This window comes from Manis pentadactyla, chromosome 2 (genome assembly GCF_030020395.1).
Source record: "Manis pentadactyla isolate mManPen7 chromosome 2, mManPen7.hap1, whole genome shotgun sequence".
NCBI classification, from domain to species: domain Eukaryota; kingdom Metazoa; phylum Chordata; class Mammalia; order Pholidota; family Manidae; genus Manis; species Manis pentadactyla.
Genome location: NC_080020.1, coordinates 114,720,591 through 114,741,705, shown reverse-complemented (window position 1 = coordinate 114,741,705; position 21,115 = coordinate 114,720,591). Strand labels below are relative to the sequence as shown.

The 21,115-nt window shown below is 39.4% G+C and overlaps 1 protein-coding gene across 1 annotated transcript; it reads right to left on the bottom strand.

Moving 5' to 3' along the window:
• AMACR (alpha-methylacyl-CoA racemase) lies at positions 1–16,441 on the bottom strand. The gene is made up of 5 exons (XM_036884922.2): positions 16,091–16,441; positions 13,910–14,053; positions 12,729–12,889; positions 7,656–7,842; positions 1–732 (listed from the first exon to the last, which is right to left on the bottom strand). Exons 1-5 carry the CDS (start codon positions 16,335–16,337, stop codon positions 323–325), a joined length of 1,149 nt encoding a protein of 382 aa, XP_036740817.2. The 5' UTR covers positions 16,338–16,441; the 3' UTR covers positions 1–322.
• Between the last annotated feature and the right edge of the window lie 4,674 nt (positions 16,442–21,115).

Sequence of the window (21,115 nt, the reverse complement as noted above, 5' to 3'; positions counted from 1 at the left end):
TTTTAGGGTAAAAAAAACCTTTGTTTAATAAAAAACACTATATTAACTCATTTAAGTATTTAACATCAACAAATACAAAAATTAAGTAAGTTGGAAGGCAGAAAAATTGGCATAATTTAATATAAATAAGCTAAAAACATTCCTCAATCAAAAGCCATGATGTTAATTAATCATTATCAGTATTCAATCATTAGTGTGTGATTAGAATCTTGTTTCTTGATTAGAATAGTCGGATGACTGCAATGTTCTTTCACATTTCTATGCATACCATTTTAGGGATTAGTCTCTACTGTAAATCCAATATTCACTTGAGCTATGGAATTTAGAGATTAGCTCTTGGCTTATTACTTTGAATAATTTTTTCTAACTCAAGTTGATCGATCTCTTCCTGGCTGAACCCAAATTCTTTGAGTATCTCCTCAGTGTGCTCTCCCACAAAAGGATCCCTTTTGGAAGAGGGGACAGCTGGGGTGTTTGACAGCAGAGGTGCAGGGCGGGGACATACAGCCTGCTCCCCATCAGTGATAAATGAGCCCCGTTCTTTATTATGCTCATGATGGGTAACCTCTTCAAATGTCAGAACTGGAGTCACACATGCATCTGTGCCTTCAAAGATCTGGCACCATCCTGCCTTTGTCTTCTTTGCAAATATATCTGCAAGTTTCTTCTTCATTTCTGGCCAATCAGCCCTGCTCATCTGATCAGGAAGTTCATCAGACTTTAGCCCAAGTCCTGAGGGAAAAAACACAATTTCTTGAAATCTTATGCTTTCATGGAATGATTATAATCAATGAAAATTAGTTTTGAGCTCACCATACTATCCAAAACAGGACATTCTATAAGGGTTCCTCAAATGGGTTAAGAGAAGAAATTCTAACTCTGCCTGATGTTGGAGCAAATGGCTGCAGAGGGCAGAGGTATAGGTAGCAGGACTCAAAACAGACTTTCTATTGCCAAGATTTTATTATTAATGTTTCATCAAAGAGGTCTATTCTTAATGGGCTATTTTTTAGAAATCTCCCTCTGAGGTTTTGAAAGGTATGAATTTATTGCCATTGCAGGCTTTAAGTTTGTGGTTACCAAAGGTTTAGGGTTAGCTTCTTTACTGTCTAACTGTCTAACTTAACTCGCTTGTTGAGCTATTATAAACACAATCTGATGATTCTTTATTTCTCTCCCTTCTTATTCCTCCTCCTCCCTTCTTCATATGTTGGGTGTTTTGTTGTGTGCTCTTTTTAGGAGTGCTCCCATCTAGAGCAGTCCCTGTAGGATGCCCTGTAGAGGTGGTTTGTGGGAGGCAAATTCCCTCAACTTTTGCTTGTCTGGGAATTGTTTAATCCCTCCTTCATATTTAAATGATATTCGTGCTGGATACAGTAGTCTTGGTTCGAGGCCCTTCTGTTTCATTGCATTAAGTATATCATGCCATTCTCTTCTGGCCTGTAGGGTTTCTGTTGAGAAGTCTGATGATAGCCTGATGGGTTTTCCTTTGTAGGTAACCTTTTTTTTCTCTCTGGCTGCTTGTAATACTTTGTCCTTGTCTTTGATCTTTGCCATTTTAATTATTATGTGTCTTGGTGTTGCCCTCCTTGGATCCCTTGTCATGGGAGTTCTGTGTACCTCTGTGGTCTGAGAGGCCATTTCTTCCCCTAGTTTGGGGAAATTTTCAGCAATTATTTCTTCAAAGACATTTTCTATCCCCTTTTCTCTCTCTACTTCTTCTGGAATGCCTATGATTCTTATATTATTCCTTTTATATTGATCACTCAGCTCTCTTAAAATTCTTTCATTCCTGGAGATCCTTTTATCTCTCTCTGCATCAGCTTCTCTGCGTTCCTGTTCTCTGTTTTCTAGTCCATTAATGGTCTCTTGCATCTCGTCCATTCTGTTTTGAAGTCCTTCCAGAGCTTGTTTTATTTCTGAATTCTCCTTCCTTAGTTCTTGCATATTTCTCTGCAAGTCCATCAGCATGGTTATGACTTTTGTTTTGAATTCTTTTTCAGGTAGACTGGCTAAATCTATCTCCCCAGATTCCTTCTCAGGGGAAGATGTAGCAGATGCCGAAGCTGTCTGGGTTAGTCTTGTCTGGATCATATTTTTTTGCCTTTTCATGTTGACAGGTGCTATTGACTGTCAGCTGGGAGGGCCAAAATTTTCACTTACTACTGGCCTTTCTTTACTGGGGCAACTGCGACCCCTAGTGGCTTGTGTTGGGTAATTGCGTGTAGAGTGGGTCTTTGTGTCTTGCCTGGCCGGGAGGGAGAAATTTCCCTTTCTGTGGGCGGAATTTGTCTCAGGCTGCTTCTCTGCTTTCGCAGCGCCCGGTGGGGTGATGGATGGGGGGGCTGCTTGACTGTTTGCCTCCGTGAGGGGTCTCAGAGCTGTTGCCCAGGGGGTTAGTGCACCCGGTTTTCCCTGTAATTTCCAGCTGCTGTACTGTGACCTGGGTTGTTTCCGTCAAGCTGTTAAGTCCCTGTCCCTTTAAGACTTTCAAAAAGCCCCCGCTTTTCTTTGTCACAGGGGCATCAGCTTCAGCACCCGCTCAGAGGTCTTACTCCCTGTACCCCCAGTATCCAGGGCCCCCTGGGCATATACTGTGTCTGCGCTCTGGCCCGGATGGCTGGGGCTGGGTGTTCGGCAGTCCTGGGCTCCGTCTCCCTCCCGCTCTGCCTGCTCTTCTCCCGCCGGGAGCTGGGGGGAGGGGCGCTCGGGTCCCGCCGGGCCGGGGCTTGTATCTCACCCCTTTCACCAGTCGCTGGGTTCTCGCTGGTGTAGCTGCAGTCTGGCCACTGTCCTGCGTCTTCTGGTCTCTCTTTTAGGGCTAGTTGTGTTTGTTGTATTTTCAAAAGTATATATGTTTTTGGGAGGAGATTCCCACTGTCCTACTCACGCCGCCATGTTGGCTCCGCCTCCCCTCTGAGGTTTTTAAAAAGAAATATTCTAATGATGCTATTATTTGTCTTACTGAATTAAAATAACCCCATATTTTATATAATGCACCCATATGCTACAAAAGACAAAATTTTAACAATTTTACACAGGACTATCTCAGTTTTCAAAGAGAAGCTAAAGAAAAATGGCTAAATTCAAGATTGTAATTTGACAAATAACTCATTTCTCTTTATCTTGGTCAGATAAAAGCTCTAGGAGGGCAGCAATATTTAACTCATGACCTTACAACACTGCCCTGAACTAAGAACAAAGGATCTGTAAGGAAACCAAAGACTCATGCAAATTGTTCCTACAGCAAAGAGGACAGAAAGTTACCAGCCAACCAGTCACCTATGGGCCCACAGACTTTTCTCTCAAGCATGAGGGTCACTGAAGAGTCCATCAACACACAGTGCAGAGAGGATGAAAGCATCCAGCGGGGGATTTAGCAGGAAGGATGGCTCCTCTGGCCCGTCACCTGACCTGCAATTCCTTTATTGTCTAGGAGCACCCACCCTGGCAGACTTACCTGAGCTCACAGACATACCATGGCTAACTAAATTACACCCAAAGGGCCATTTTACTGAGGTTTGACATAAACGTCAGTTTTAAACCCTCGTGGAAGATTTAAATGTGGACGGTTAAGAGTGGAATAATAATGAAAGGCCCTTCTTCTTTGCATATTTTTCATAAGTTTAGCCAAGTTAATAAAATAATACTCACTTTTATCATCCTTTCCTTCCCTACTATGCAGAAGAACAATGACTAACTGTAGGCTGCTCTGAAGATGCGGAAATCCCTATAGATGCAAGAAGCCATGAATATTGCAGGCTTTGCTTAGGGTTTGAATGATATAAGGGGATAAAAATTCACATAGCTCTGGATACTTGTGCAAAGGCACCTGTGGAATATACAGGTATATTTTTCTCTGTAGCCAATTGTCCCATTCAAATACCAGGAAAAATATGGAGCCATAGCTTCAGGTTTATCACTGAATCTACCAAGAAATGTTTCTAAGGATGTCTTTCAGTTTGCTTTCTCTTTCCTGATTGCCCCAAACTCTGTGACTGAAAAAAACTAAATGAGCAGTTAGCCAAAATTAGTGATGCAAATCACTGCTGCTGTTGGAAACATCTTTGCTTTTTAGACAGTTATTTTTTATCAGAATCATAACACTAATAAAGTTGGAGCCAATATGTTCCTTCTGTAACAAACACTATGCCTGAAATTACACAGGTCTTAGTTTGTACACTGCAAAATACCAGAAATTAAAAGACCCCAGGTTCTGCTCCTAAGAGCTCTCACCCCAGCTCTTCTGCTGTCCTATCATTCTGCCCAGCCCACAACTTCCCATCCTGCCTGTGACTCTGATCAAAACAACAGGACTAAGAATACAAGTAAATGGAAAAATATTCTATATTCATGTGTGGAAGAATTAATATTGTTCAAATGACCATACTACCCAAGGCAATCTACTGTGTCAGTGCAATCCCTGTAAAAATACCAATGCCATTTCTCACAGAAAGAGAGCAAATAACCCTAGAATTTGTATGGAACCACAAAGACTGCAAATGGCCAGAACAATCTTGAGAAAGAAAACAAAGCTAGAGGCATCATGCTTCCTAACTTCAAACAATACTACAAAGCTATAGTAATCAAAACAGTATGGTTCTGGCCCAAAACAGACACACAGATCAAGGAAACAGAATAGAGAAAAAATAAAGGAGACAAGAATATACAATGGAGAAAAGACAGTCTCTTCAATAAATGGGTGTTGGGAAAACTGGACCACTATATGCAAAGAACAAAACTTATACACAAAAATAAGTTTGAAATGGATCAAAGACCTAAATATAAGACCTGAAACCATAAAACTCCCAGAAGAAAACATAGACAGTAAACTATTAGACATGGATGTTAGCAATTTTTCTCTAGATATGTCTCCCCAAGCAAGGAAAACCAAAGCAAAAATAAACAAGTGAGACCACATCAAACTAAAAAGCTTCTGCAAAGCAAAGGAAACCATCAACAAAAGAAAAAGGCAACTTAGTGAATGGAAGACTATCTCTGCAAATGATTTATCCAACAAAGGGTTAATATCCAAACTATATAAAGAATTCATACAACTCAATACCAAAAAGACAAATAGCCTGATTAAAAAATAGGCAGACCTGAAAAAAAAAAAAATAGGCAGACCTGAATGGACATTTTTCCAAAGAAGACATACAGATGGCCTACTGACACATGAAAAGATGCTCAACATCACTAATCATCAGGGAAATGCAAATTAAACTACAGTGAGACATGACCTCACACCAGTTAGAATAGCTACTATCCAAAAGACCTGAAATAACAGGTGTTGGCAAGGATGCTGGGAAAAAGCAATCCTCTTACTTTGCTGATGAGAATGTAAATTGGTCCAACCACTATGGAAAGCAGTATAAAAGTTCCTCAAAAACTAAAAATAGAAATACCATATGACCCAGCCATTCCACTTCTGGGAATTTTCCCAAAGAAAACAAAATCACTAATTCAAAAAGATATACACACCTCTATGTTTATTGCAGCATTACTGATAATAGCCAAGATATGGAAACAACCTAAGTGTCCATCAGTACATGAATGGATAAAGAAGATATGGTGTATATATATATAATGGACTATTATCCATAAAAAGGAATAAAATCTTGCCATTTATGACAATAAGGATGGACCCAGAGGACATTATGCTAAGTGAAAAAGACAGAGAAAGACAAATACTGTATGACTTTACTTATGTGTGGAATCTAAAATATAAAAGAAGCAAACAGAAATAGACTCATAAATATAGAGAACAAACTGGTCATTGTCAGAGAGGAAGATCACGGGAGGACAGATGAAATAGGTGAAAGAGATAAGGAGGGCAAACTTCTAATTATAAAATAAATAAGTTATGGAGATGAAAAGTAAAGCATATGGAGTTTAGTCAATGTAATGCCTCTGTATAGTGACAGATGGTAACCACACTTATGGTGAGCATTTTATAATGTATACAGTTATTGAATCATTATGTTGTACACAAACCAATATAATGGTGTCTATCAACTTTACTTCAATAACAATTTTTTTTTCAGGAAATAGTATTTATCTTTAAAAAGCAAAAATAAAAGAGACCACAAGACTAACCACCAGTGACTGAGGTGGGCTTTTTCCTAGGCTCTTGACATTCCTATATGGAACTCCGAATTCATTCTGACATAGAAATACCTTATAGACTGTGGCTAGTGTTTACAGTACAAACAGTATTGAATTTCTGGCATTGTAAGTCAAACTGACTTTCAGGGACTGGTCTGGGAAACTTAGGATACCATATAAAACTTGGGAAAGTATGTTTTGATTTCCAAAAAATGACCTTACACATAAATGTACACATATATATACATATACACAATTATACAAAATACTAAGTATGTGTCATAAACTTTGCTTAAAATCAGACACATATAAGCAGTCAAAAATTCATATTAAGTATGCAATGATATATTAATAAATAAGCATTATTTGTTATAATGAAAAAACATAAATGAACTTGATTAAGGAAATGGTTAAATAAATTTTAGTATAGGCATCCTATAGAATATCATATGGCTGCTATGTAAAAAGGGTGAGGCTGAAGAGCTTTTGTACTGACAAGAAAAGACATCTTTAGTATATTATTGAATAAAAAGAGATAGTTATTAATTACAAGGTTATATAATTCTATATTATATATAAATTATAAATTGTAAAACAATAAAACAATTGTGTTTGTATGTGAACAGAAAAAGTTCTTGAAGGTCATATCCCAAACTTTTCCAAAGTGGAAGGATAGGAAGAATTTTTACTTCTTATTTTACATATGTTGTATCACATTTTTTCTAAAACACATGTGTTATTTTGAATTATTTTCATTTTATAAATTGTAGTTATGGTAATTTTGTTCAATTTTTTTGAGGACCTGCCATACTATTTTCTACACCATTTTACATTCCCACCAGCAATGCACAGGGTTCCAGTTTCTACACATCCTTGCTAACATTATCTTCTGGTTTTCTTTTACTATTTTGAAATTTTAAAACAACTTTAAAAAACTGTCTATTGCTCATCTGATGGTATTACAAGAGTCTCGCTATCTCAAAATGTCATGAAATTCTCAGTATTTTCAGATTTCTTTGTCCAGAATGCAGCAGGGACACAGCAAAGTTTGTACCTTACAAAAACCTTGTGTATTTATGTTCAGATACTCATTAGCAACATGCCATTAAGAAAAGAAACTGCAAGAAGGGTAAACTGCAGAAGTATCAAGTAATAACATATTCCCACAAAATCTCATTCACCAAAGTCTGTCTGTACCCTGGTGACCCCTAACACTGAAGGACCATAAGGGACATCTGTCAAGGAATAAGAACTGGTGGAACCAGCAAATGCAAGACAAATATTCAACACTACTGAGTACTAAATGTAATATAAAGATTGAACTTGTCCACAAAAGGATTATTTTTTAAAATACTGAACTATTTTATAGCTTTGTTCAATTACCTTGCAATTTAAAACAGAGAAATACCCCAATATAATGATGGCTATTAGGTTAATTAGAAAGTACATATATAATAGAAGACATCATGAATTTCAAAAGGCCCCAAAATAGAGGTTAAAGAACATCCACAGTAAAAGGGGACTACGGGGGGAGAGTGAAAATTTGTTACCTTTGAGCAGCAGCTTGTAGAACTGGGGCTCTATGGCTCCAACAGCCATGAACCCCCCATCCGCTGTCTTGTAAGTTGTGTAGAAAGGTGCCCCACCATCTAATATGTTCTGTCCTCGAGGATGTTCCCACAGACCCAAGTGCTGAGTTTTCCATAGAAAACTACTTAGATATGCTGCTCCTTCCACCTTTGAAGTAACAAAATATGATACAAATTCAGAAAATTTAACTATATAAGTATGATTAACTTAGGCTTTTAAAAATATTTGTGTAAAAATACTTATCTTAGAGTACAGGAAGATTATATCTAATTATACAACATCTTCGATATTTTCAGAAAATGTGTTAGGGCAGGTTTATGGCAGAGTAGGTTTCAGTTAAGAAAGCACTATTTTTCTTAAATATACATGGGGTAAGTGATTCAGTTAAGAAAATACTGTTCAGAAAAGACTCAGAAGGAACTACTTTTGTTCTTCCTTTCAAATAAGTCTGGCAAAATATTGATGATTTTTGAAGCTACGTCAGGGTACACAGAATCTCATTATATATTCTTTCTATATTTATACATACTACAAACTGTCAGGATAAAAAGTTAAAAATAAAGCAAAAAGGCTTTTAAAAATCTATCTTCTGATCTCAGTAGCTATAAACACACAGTGTTCGAAGCATATCACATTTTACATCTTAAATCAAATTAAATGATAAATCACCTTACAGTAAATTTAGCTTATCCTAGATTGACTCCAAGCCCCCCAAAACTTATTTGAATATTTAATATATCTTAAATTCAATAATCGCTAGAAAGTTATATAATAAACATAACAATATAGGCAGAGGTATAAGGGTTTTCTGAGTCCAGACAACTAGTTTGGGAATGCCTTCCCACTGAGTCTTGCAGTTACAGGAAGGGACTCACATCCTCAAGGATGATTATCACAAAGCTGGATGTACTGGGCTATCTAAGGAAGGCTACCTCCCTATCCTTATGCGTTGATGAGCCTAATGATTCCAGGACATCCAAAAGGCCTCCTTGTCTCAGAGGTTACAAACAGAGGGACCCCATTCTAGTAGTAAGCATGGAATTTTTTGGAGTGGCTGTGAAACGAATGCAAATATATCTTTGGATACATCCTAATTTTCCCTTTTCACTTGAAATCTCATGCACACCTTAATTTATGGCTCTGACATTTAACATCATCAAGTAGTAGAGTTTCCTTAAATGGTCTATGGCAGTGCTTTTTTTTGAAACTGGGTTACACAGATTTGAAAGAGTCCCACATTTACATATATATATATATATACACACACACACACACACACACACATATCTATCTATATAATGACACACACACATACATATCAGACCCCATAGTCTATAATTACCTGAACTCTAGAGTTTCCAAGGAAACAGTACTATGAATAACACCAAGAATTCTGCTGTTAAAAGCATTTGAAAACTACTGGCCTAAAAGAATAAGGTATCTGCTCCCCCTCATCAGCTTCTACAACTATTTGTATCACAAAAGTTCCCAGAGATAGGAAAGTAATGAATACGATGCTTTACTGATCCATTTGGCTGTGAGTTATTAGCCAACACTCATCATATCCTAATGCAAACATGACCCCTGAAACAAGTCTACATTTTCACATACACTAAAACCTTACTATCTTCCTAATCACCATGCAGTTCTGATTAGACACAGTCTGGTGAAGGCTGCAATTATCTTTCACTCCTATTTGACTATAAATAAGGAATTACATGTCATTAGTAAATTATTCAACTTATTACTAAATAAGTATTTGATCTTAAATTCTACTAAAAACTCCCAATGGCCTCATGTTTGTTTTTAGTTCATTCCTTCTGGACCACAGTGACTGTGCCCACAGTCAGCAGCAGAGGGCAGTGACTGAAAGCTTGGGCTTTCATGCCCATGAAGGTGTCCAGCTGCCTGGGTGCTGCGCTTCTGCCCCTTTCCAGCCATCTGCTCCAGACGAAGGTGGTTAACCTCTCCAAGCCTGCAAGTCTTCAAATGCCGAATGAGAGTGAGCATGCTCCTTCAAGGGAAGCCTTGCACACAGCATCTAGCTGTGCGCTTGACATACAGAAAGTGTGAAGCTGGCCCTGTCGCTGCTACTAGTGCATGCTGGAACCGGGCCAGGTGCCAGAGATCAAAAGACAGGTCACACACCATTCCCACTTAAATTACTTCAGATTGGACAAAAAGGACAGTGTGAACATAACCCAACAGCAATACCACAAAGCACAGAAACAGTACAGGGCAAGGAGCATACAGCCTGAGAGGAGAAGGAAGTGCAAGCGAAGGTCCCTGACATGAGGGATCTGGTAGGAAACAGCTATCACAAAGATCACCAATAACAAATCCAATTTACACTCTTAGTTTTAAACTCTTGAGGTCTCCACCAATGTTTAATTCTGTGGCCATTCCTTTTTCTTAGCACTTTCTCATTCCTTCGTTTCCACGGCAACACTCCCTCTGGTCCTCCTGTTCTCTCCTTGGCCTTTGCTTCCTCTCTTCTGCCCACTCACTCCTCAAATGCTGGTGCTCTTTTCTTCTAATAATAATAATAATAATGAATTTCTTTTCTTCTTCTAATAATAATAATAATAATCACAAAGTGCTTCCTGTATGCCAAGCACTGTTTGCACACTGAACAACAGATGAATTCATTTAATTCTCCACCAATGCAATAAGGTAGATACATTATCTCTATTTACAAAGAAGGAAATAAAGGCACAGGGAGGTTAAATAACCTACCAAGATCACACAGACAGTCGATGGGAGAGCCACCAGTCTATGTCCTTGACAACTACACCACATTCCTCTTCGTGCAGCAGTTGACCCCCAGTGTGCCAGTGACACCATCCACCAGCCCATCCAAGCCCGAAATAGGGAGTCATCCTCGATTCCTCCCTCTCCCCTCACTTACCAACACTTCACCAAATCCTGGCAATTTTACATATCAAATATCACTTAAATCCAGACCCAGTCTACCATTGACTTTAGTACTTGCCCTGTCTCTCAGCAATAACCCAGTAACTGTCTCTCTGCCTCCAGTCGCATCTTCCTCTAATCCGTTCTCCATCTTCCCTCCAAAGATCTGCCCAACAGCAAACGTATAGTGTGCTGGGCTGGGCTCTCATCAACCAGTGGTGAGACCTTAGACAAACATCTATGGTTCAGCTTTCTCTTTAAAATAGCAATGTAATCTGAGTGAAATGGTTGTTCTGAGGATTTGGAGAAATCACACAGGGAAAGTGCCCACTGCAACACAGGCACAGACTCAATGCATGACAGTGAAAAACTCAAGTATTATGATGTCATTATTTCCCCTACAAAACGCAGGAATCAGGTGATTCACAAGAAGTTTAGAAAATTGATTCCATAAACAGATGATCCAAATAAGATATTCTGACACATGTAAAGGATATGAGTTTCTTTTTTCTGTTTTTGCAGATTCTCTTCTTTTATTGAAGTATAGTTGACATACAATATCACACTAGTTTCAAGGGTACATGGTTCAACAATTATATACATTACAAAATACCATGATAAATACAGTTATCATCTATCACCATACAAAGTTATTGAAATATTATTGACTATATTCCCTATGCTGTATTTTCATCCCCATGACTTATTTTTTGTAACTGCAAGTTTGTACCTCTTTATCCCCTTCACCTAAGCCCTATCCCCCTTCAATATGGCAACCACCAGTGTGCTTTCTGTATTTAAGTCTATTTCTGTTTTGTTGGTTTGTTTTGCTTATTAGACTCCATGTTTAAGTGAAATCATATGGTATTTGTCTTTCTCTATCTGACTTACTTCATTTAGCACAATACCCTCTAGAGCTATCCACATTGCCCCAGATTCATTCTTTTTTTTATGGCTGAGTAATATTCCATTGTGTGTGTGTGTGTGTGTGTGTGTGTGTGTGTGTGTGTGTTGTGTGTGCATGCACACATGTACCACATCTTCTTCATGCATGCATACATCAATGGACCCTTAGGTTGCTGCTATTGTAAATAATGCTGGGATAAACATAGGAGTACATTATTTTTTTAAATTAGTGTTTGATCAGTGGAAGAGATTAGAGCCTAGAAACATACCCATGCTATATAGTCAATTTAAATATGACAAAGGAGGCAAGAATACACAATGAGGAAAGTACAATCTCCAATAAATGGGGTTGGGAAAACTGGACAGCTAGATGCAAAAGAATGAAACTGGGTCACTGTCTTATGCCATATACAAAAATAAACTCAAAATTACATAGCTAATTGTAGGACCCAAAACCACAAAACTTCTAAAAGAAAACTTGGCAGTAAAATCCTGGACATTGGCTTTAGCAATTTTTTTTCTGGTTATGTCTCCCCAAGCAAGGGAAACTAAAGCAAAAATAAACAAGTAAGACTACATCAGACTAACTTCTGCAAAATGAAGGCAACCAACAAAAAGGCTATCTACTGAATGGGAGAATATCTTTGCAAATATCCAATAAGGGGTTAATATCTGAAATATATAAAGAATTCAAACAACTCAACACCAAAAAACCAAATAAACTGATTAAAAAATGGGCAGAGGACCTGAACAGACATTTTTCTAAAGAAGCCAACAGACACATGAAAATATGCTCAACATCATCACTGATCAGGGAAATGCAAATACAAAACCTCAATGAGGTATCACCTCACACCTGTCAGAATGGCTAGTATCAAAAAGACAAGAAATAAGAAGTGTTGGCAAGGATGTGGAAAAAAGGGAACTTTAATGCACTGTTAGTGGGAATGTAAAATGGTGCAGCCACTATGGAAAACAGCTTGGAGGTTCCTTAAAACTTCAGAAATACTATATGACCCAGGAATTTCACTTCTAAGTATTTACCCAAAACAAAAACACTAGTTTGATATGAAGTTATTTTAAAGAAAAGGATATCCTTGGTACCTTGGATTCAAACTTCAAATCTCGTTTATCTCTTTTGTCTTGTTCAGAAAAGGTTCTGAGGCAGCCATATATTATACTTAGGCTTATCATCTCCCCCAACTAACACTTACCATGTTTGCATCAATGACCTGACCTTTGCCAGAATATGTGCGTTCAAAAAGGGCCATCAAGATGCCCAGTGCACATATGAGGCTACCACCGCCAAAGTCACCCAGGAGATTCAGTGGTGCATATGGATTCTCACCACTTCTGCCAAGTTTTGACAGAACACCTACAGCATTAAAAAAGAACAGTGGGGAACATTGACTATATATTTTATGTCTCTTTTAAATACAAACATGAACATCTTAGAGGAATAACCAATCTCTCTAGTTGCTGACTTAAGTGAAAACTAGTACATAATGCTTTGCAAAATTTCAACCTATCCAGCATATTTATAAACAGGCTTTACTTCCAACAGAGCTCCATGTTTCTGTTTTTTTTTTTCTTCTCCAAAACTTTATCCCAGCAAACATTTTCAGAATTTTATTGCTAAGTTTTTATTCACTGACTTTTGGGAAAAAATTATTATTATCAATTTAGTTTATGGCTTAACGAACTTAGTTTATTTATGGTATAATGTACTTCTATTCTTATTAGAAAGAGATGCAAGAAAATCAAACACAAGAAAGAGCAAAGTAATTACACTTAAAATAGATGTGAAAAACCAATTATACCTTCACTCTTTTCCTCAATCTTTAAATGTGTACTCACAGATTTGAGACTTAATACACAGTTCTTAGAATTCTAGAATTAGGTCATTCTAAAATGCTTTCTCACAGGCAAAAATTCCAATAAAGTGATATTACAACCTGAAAACCACAGGTGTAGTATTTACAGAAATCTGAAATGGTAACTCAGGAAATGATTCTTATTGAAGGCAGGGGATAGGGGTGTTAGAATCAAACTGTTATCAGCATTTTCAAACTATAGAGCAACCATCCCTATTACCACCAAGTCTCTTACTTCGTAACAGGGGCTTGCCTGAGAACTGACCACACAAACGTAGTATGTATAAGTGTTACTAGTGAGGGTATATTATTCCCACAAACATATTGAGATGGGGCTGGAGTGGGGGTGAGGGGGCTTATTCTGTTCCAGGACAAACCAATACTTTTTAAATAACCATGCTCTCCTTCTAGACTCTGATAAATATTAAAATCTTCACCTTGAAAACTTCTTTTTCATTAGTGTAACTGTAATCTTGACTGGGAACAAAACTAAAAGTGTACAAATAATTTTTTCAACATACCTGACAAAGCCAAATAGTTGATGTCATGGCCTGCTACCCTACAAAGCCTTCCTGACTGACCAAATCCACTCAATCTGGCATAGATAAGCTTTGGATTCTCCTTCTGCAAAATATTGGGGCCAAGCTGGAGTTTTTCCATGACACCTTAAGAGAAAAATGAAAATAAAAAAATAAGTTTTTTTAAAGAGAGCATGAACTGAGCATGGGTTAATCCCTTCTCTGCGGCAAACATAAAACAGCATTATACCAAGTAAATACTAACAACATTTGTTGTGGGTTTATATCATGTTTATGTTAATTAAGGACACAGGGGATGAAGCCAACATTTCGGGAATATGTGTCATCCTCCCCAGAATTGTATTTCCTTCCAGTACTTCTCTGTATCCCTCAGGCATATCCAAGCCGCTTCAGTCCCCATGGTGGGCATTTCATCTCTTTAGTCAGTCCCTTTGTAGTTTCCCAAATCCTCTCCTTAGTAATTTATAAGAAATGATTTGTTCTCTTGGAACAGTCATCTGGGTCTTTATTTGGACAAAATTTTACTTTCGAATTTTTCTTTATCGGTGCCCAAATCAGTGCCTACCACCTTCTGGCTCATGTTGTACTTATATTCTTCCTAACAGCTCAGAAGCTCCTCCAGCAGGTTTCATGCCTGATCTGTTTCCACAGGCATAAAGTGCCTAGCATCAGATGGGTCACAGCCAGGTTCTGTAAATATACTTGGAAAGATAGGTTATCTTACAACAACATCTAAGAGAGCTTAAGTTATCAGCAAGTACAACACTTACTGCACAAAATCCAGGTAACTGGCACCTCAGTCTTCTGGTATTACAATAAAGATTACAAAATAAATCCACTGGCTTTGTCTTCCTAAAGCTATAATGAAATATGGAAGAACTCTAGTCCTCTACCTAGATACACACCGGCGATAGCTCCTGACAGTTACATCTGCATTCACAGTTCTATTTGCCCCCAGTTGCAAGACCTTGAATAAATTATTTAACCATGTCGAACCTACTTCATCTTTAAATGGGGCATCATTAAGTTATGATATAATCCTAATTATTAAATTATTATTGTTATTATCCCAAATTCAGCCGTGAGGGTAAGTGAATTAACAAATTAAAAAATTCCTGTTACCCCACAGACATTCAAATCATTCACCAAACATTTACTGACTTCCTCCTATGCACCAGGTGAAGCTTTGGATCTGTACTTGAGCAAGATCATTCAGCAGCTGTCTTGAGAACAGATCAGAGTGGTGCTAGACCCAAACATCATCTTTAAAAAGGTTGTAACAACAGTATCAAGGAAGCTGTGGCAGAGATAAAAAGAATCCCTAGTCATAGAAAGGAGGAAGAATGACTGGAGTGGGATCACTGAAACCCAGGGAGTGGAGGTGCATAGTGACTGGAAGATCTGGAGTCATGGCTCAAGTACAGGTTTCTAAGTCAGGCAACTGTACTTCCATTCACTGAGATACATAACACCTAAGAAGGAGGTGCTATTTTAGGAGGGGAGATGACGGGCTCCTTTTAGGGTTTGTTGAAGTGGCAGGGCCTGGAGGACAGCAAGATAGGAAGTACAGGATCTGTGTATTGCAGCGGTCTGCGGCTCTAAAAGAAGGGGTACAGGCACAGATTTGGGCATCGTCCACCCGTAAAAGGTGAAAGCGATGGGACTGGTTAAGGTGGCTCCAGAAAGCAGAGTGAAAGTAAAGGAGATTGCGTTGAACCTGGAACGTGGGAACTCCAGCACTGGGCAGGGGGTTAGCCTGGGTCCTCAGTTGGCTTTAGAGGGTACACCAACCCCCCAAAAGGCAGCAAAATATTATCTACCCAGGTAACAAACTAACTATAGGCAGTTTTCCACGAAGAGAATCTATGGCTTTCATTAGATCCCCACAGGGTTCATGACCCTCAAATAATTAAGAAAGGCCAATAAGAACGGGTGATTAGAAAAGAGGAGAACTTGGGAGAAAGAGCCCGAGAAAGGTGTAAGGAGATCACGGGCCACAGCCGTATCTCGGGTTCCAAGGACGGAAGGTCATCTCAAGGGGGGAGTAGTCAAAGCAGTGTCAAATGCAACAGGAAGGTCTAGAAAGGCAGGGAAGGGGAAAGGTTCGTGTGACACCAGGGCAACGGTGTGACCGGTACCGGTCCGCGGAAGGAGGGGGCTCACCGTGGCGGAAGGGATCCAGCAGCACGTCTGCCTGGGCGCACAGGCGCCGCAGGACGGCGGTGGCCCGCGGCTGCTTCAGATTCACAGCCAGCGAGCGCTTGCCTCGGGCCAAGAGGCGCACTGCCGCGGGGTCGCCGGCCCGGTCCACAAGCACAACCTCCGCCCCAAAGTCCGCCAGGATCATTCCGCAGAACGGTGCCGGGGCCAGGCCGGCCAGCTCCACTACGCGGATGGACCTCAACGCCATGGCGCCTCGGGTTTTCAACTGAAAGAGAGATTTCGCGGCCAGGACTTGGCCACCCGCGCCGACTGGTTAGCGGCACGCACCCGCTCCCTCCCTTCTGCGCCTGCGCACTCGGGTGAGCGCGCTCTTGAGGCTTCCCCGCCAGCCTTCTGGTGGGGGCAGCATCTTGGTTCCACAATTTTCATTTAACTGGCGTTGCTTTACAGTGAGGGTTTGCCTCTGCTTAGCTTCGAGAATTTTCCTTTGCTTCCATTTATGAACCTCTGTTAAAAGGTAAACTAAACATATTCAACGTTTTAAGAGTTTGAGCAAAAATTGGTTCCAATTGGGCAGTGCCCAACAGCAAGTGTTTTATTTTTATTTTTAAGACTTTAACAAAGAGAAAATCACAAAGAATGATAAGGCAGACATCCAGATCGACACACCGATACTTTTTTATTTGCTCCCAGTCTATTTTTCTGGAAAATAGGCAGACATAGCTTGAGCTAACCCCAGGATCAGGTTCACATGAATTAGAGCTCTTCACAGCACCCAACTTTACTAATAAGTTCAAAGACAGTGGTCATGGAGAGGCTTAGACAAAGAGGTCTGGGAAATCCACGAGACTCTTCAGGTCCTTCTTGCATTGAAAACATACCCTCTGTTACAGGCTGAATTGTGTCTCTTCAAAATTTCATATGTATGAGGTCCTAACCTCCCATACCTCCAAATGTTACAGATTGTCTGTAAAGAAGTAATTAAGGTAAAATGAGGTCACGTGGGTTGGTCCTAATCCAATATGACTGGTGTCCTTATAAGAAAAGACACAGGAAACACAGACTGAGCCATGTAAGCACAAAGCAGAGGCAGCGAGCTAGGGTGAGAAGCCTCAGAAGAAAGCAAACCAGCTGACACCTCAATCATGGACTTCTAGCCTCTGGAACTGTGAAAAAATTAATTTCTGTTGTGTAAGCCACCAAGCCTGTGGTGGCTGCAGACTAATGCAGCTGTTAAGAGGGTGGGGTGGGGGGAACCTGTGGAATTTTGTGATGGTGGCCCTAGCAAACGAATAGTCCCTCTGACCCACTGTTATAAATGAGGTCTCTAATGAAGTTCTCATGTCAGTTAACAGACTTAATTTCATATCCCAGAGAAGTACTTAATTATGGAATCATGCTTCCTAGATTATAGGTGTATCTAGTAGAAGTAACACTATTGGCTGGAGATACCCTGTTAAGTTCATTCCATAAATAAATTATCTTCCTGCTAGCAAATATCATTCATCATTCAGCCCAAGATCCAATTACTGGTAAGCAGTCACCTGCCTTTTTCTTCAGGCCCCCATGGCATCCCTGTATGAAGGGAGTAAACAAAACATCACAGCCCAGCTACTCTTAACTCCTTCCATAGCTTTGAACTCCTTTAACTCCCACCCACAGCTACCTTTCCTTGCTCCCCCTCACTCCACCATTCAAGACACAAGCACTCCACAATTTTGCTGTATGGCCCACAGTCCATTATCTATTGATGCTATAGCTGTATGTATATACTATATTTGGTAAACAAAATATAGTCGTATTTTGTGGTTTCAATTTACATCAGTGATGTTACATTGCACTCACTTTTATGAACTTGATTTTGCACCCCATCTTATGTTATCTGGTCTTCTCATTTCTACTCCTTTCTCTTAGATCAATCAGGATTCTTGGCTAAAATGCAAAAGAATTCATTGGAAAGATAGCAGATAGCTCACATAATTGCCCAAGAAAGCTGAATTCACGTGACTGGCAGAACTTGGGCTACTGGAGTTGCATTCATGGTGACAGCATGGAAGTCTTGTTAGGACACAGGTTGGCAGAGTCTCCACTCACCTCTGCCCTGTGAGGGATTTATGCCAACCTGTCTGAGTCAAAAAGATAGCTACTAACTTGAAGGGTCTCCCACTGACAATTAAGATGAGACCGTTAAATTAGAACAATGACTGTGGAGGATTAAAACACACCAAATACATGAAAAATCATGAGTTACTAATGCTTTAAAAAAAAACTCATTAATCACCTTTGGAGGTTGTAGAATACCAACTCATTATTCTAAGAAATGGTAAAGAAAAGAGAAAAAATCAAGCATTTATCTTGTCTTCCATATGAACAGTATTTCAGGATAACTAAATAGCTATTGCAAGAATGTCTTTGTTTTAAAATGTCACTATTTTGCAACTGCCAATGAAAGAGTGGATTTAAACTGTATCATCAAATGGCTGCTAAAAACATTAGACAACTATTTTAAAATGCAGATCTGAGATGCCCTGAAACTCCTGATCAGTTTTAATATCATAAAAAGAGACAATAAGACTTTAATGACCTCCTGGTATGATGCAACATATACCACCCATGAAGTTTTCCTGCAAAAAGATTGAGCCTAAATCTAAATACATTATCTGTTTACAATAAATGCAGGGAATAGGGTAAGATGTCATATAAGATCAATGGATATAACTTGCAAACTCCACAATGTTGGAAAGCAAATGATAAATAAATAAGGGAGATATTACTACAGATACCAAGACTTAGATACATCAATCAAATGTGATATATAAATCTGGTTTGGATCATGACTTAAAAACACACTGTAGAAAGGTATTTATGAGACAATTGGGGATATATTTAGACACTGGATATTAAATGATATTAAGGAATTATTTCTTCTTTTGGTGAAGATGTTATGATGATTAGTTTAAAAAAACTAATTTCTCTAAGATACATACTAAAGTTTTTTATAGGCCTTGAAAGCTAATCAAGGAACTTCTAATATCTGGACAACTGAATTTTAGAATTGCCATGAACCAGTAACTCCCTGTCCCTCCAATTTCCCCTTTTTGAATAGGAATGTCTATACTTATCTTTTCCCTGTCTCACCATTGTAGTATGTGGGCAGGTGGGAAGGCAACACCTTGTCTCTTTCATGCCACACATCAACAGAGCAAGAGGAGATGTACCCAATGACAGCTCATTGAACTAAAGAACTACATTCAAGAAGCCTGGTCCACATATGGATCTGATGTAGATGATGAGATTCTGGACTTTGAGCCAACACTATAATGAGATGAGACCTCTGGGGACCTTGCAGAGGAGGGAAAGTATTTTGCATGTGGAAGGATGAGTAGGAAAAACTCACTTCTCCTATGTGGGTTTCTCCTTTACTGTCATACTTGTACCACACTCACATCATTTCTGACACCAGGTACATGGGCTCCTTTTTTTTCCCACACCAAGTAATCCTCTGTTTCACCAGCTGGGTGTCCTACATTTCAATTCAATTCTGACACTTACCAGAGGTAGTGCAGACTCCAGAAGTTAAGGGCTGGGTCTCATGAGACTGGCCCCCACTTCAGATGTGAATAGCAAGTAACAGATGCCCAGGTTACCCACAACTTCTGTCTGACTTGACTACAAACCAGACGTTCCCATGATACCCCACACCCTCTCCCCATTCCTCACACTGCTTGGATTCAATTACTTGCTAAAACAGCTCACACAACTCAGGGAAACCCTTACTTATACTTATTAGTTTATTATATAGTAAAGGATACAAATAAACAGACAGACAAAGAGATATATTGGGTGAGGTATGGGTTGGTCCCAGCACCGTAGCGTCTGTGTCCATGGAGTTGGTGTGCACCCTTCTGGCAGGAAGATGTGCTCACCAGCACAAAAACTCTCCAATTCCTGTTCTTTGGGGGTTTTTACTGAGCCATGATTGATCATTAGTAATTCTCTTTGCTGTCCAAAGTTCAAATGTAGCTTGTCTTCCCTGGAAAATCACCGAACCTGACCATTATGGGAAGCAGTTCTTCACCGTATTACATTTCTGCAGCAAGCAGAAACCCATATGCTTCACTTGTGAAGTTTGCCTTCATTTGGGGTTTCGAATTTAAGAGTTGATTTTTTTAGAGGATACATTTAAATTTCCCATGACACCTACTTACCATCTTATTTGTAGAGCCTTAGTTTTCGGAATACTTGTGATGTCTGTCTTCCAGATATAATTCTGGTCATGGATAAAATTGTGAAGCATTGATACTATCTTGCCTTCTCCCACTTTCCTTGTAATCACTCTACTTCTCACCTGGGACTTATTTTGCAAGCCTGAAATGCATTCCACCTGCCTGCAACCAAATCTTAGGTGTCTCCAGTAAGGTGAAAACTGGAATTTAGATATCAAGAAGAAAGACTTCAGGTGTTCAGAAGATCTTTCCCCTCAATATTCAGATTTCATTAAAGGACCCCTAAACACCAATGCCTTAAGCACTTAGAGGGTTGAAGTTATAACAGTGGAATAACTGAAAAGTGGACTGTTTTGTAGACAAGGTGGAAAAAATGAAGGTTCCTATGACCAGGATTCTCACCTGACTCTGGTTGGCTCGCTCACTACACATGTGGGCAATACATTGTTAATGACTCTATATAAAGAGCTCCACTGGGCTGCACGGCTGCAGGAGAGCAGAGTGGTGGCAGCATCAAGGACAGAGACTGAGATGGCTGCGGAGAGGCCCAGAGGCAGAGACCGGACTGCTGCATGCAGGCTTGCTCTGAGTGGTTGGTTCTAGTGATTGACCTGCCACCATGCGAATAAAGTTGGGTATAAATCCTTTAACCCCAAGAATGTTCCACTCTCATTTTTTCAGTCTCATTGAATCCATAGTGAGCTTGTTCGAGGCTGAAACCCATTGGCAAGACAAGTACCCCTGCTCTGTGCCCACACAATCAATTATATGGCTGTTTACATAATCTGTATGCAGATTT

Bases quoted from the DNA above. Each gene is read 5' to 3' on its own strand.
- AMACR (XM_036884922.2), bottom strand. From the start codon at position 16,337: ATGGCGTTGAGGTCCATCCGCGTAGTGGAGCTGGCCGGCCTGGCCCCG. The intron at 7,843-12,728 runs GTAAGTGTTAGT...GTTACTTCAAAG, and splicing joins AGGTCATTGATGCAAACATG to GTGGAAGGAGCAGCATATCT. The intron at 733-7,655 runs GTAACAAATTTT...TTTTTCCCTCAG, and splicing joins CTACAAGCTGCTGCTCAAAG to GACTTGGGCTAAAGTCTGAT.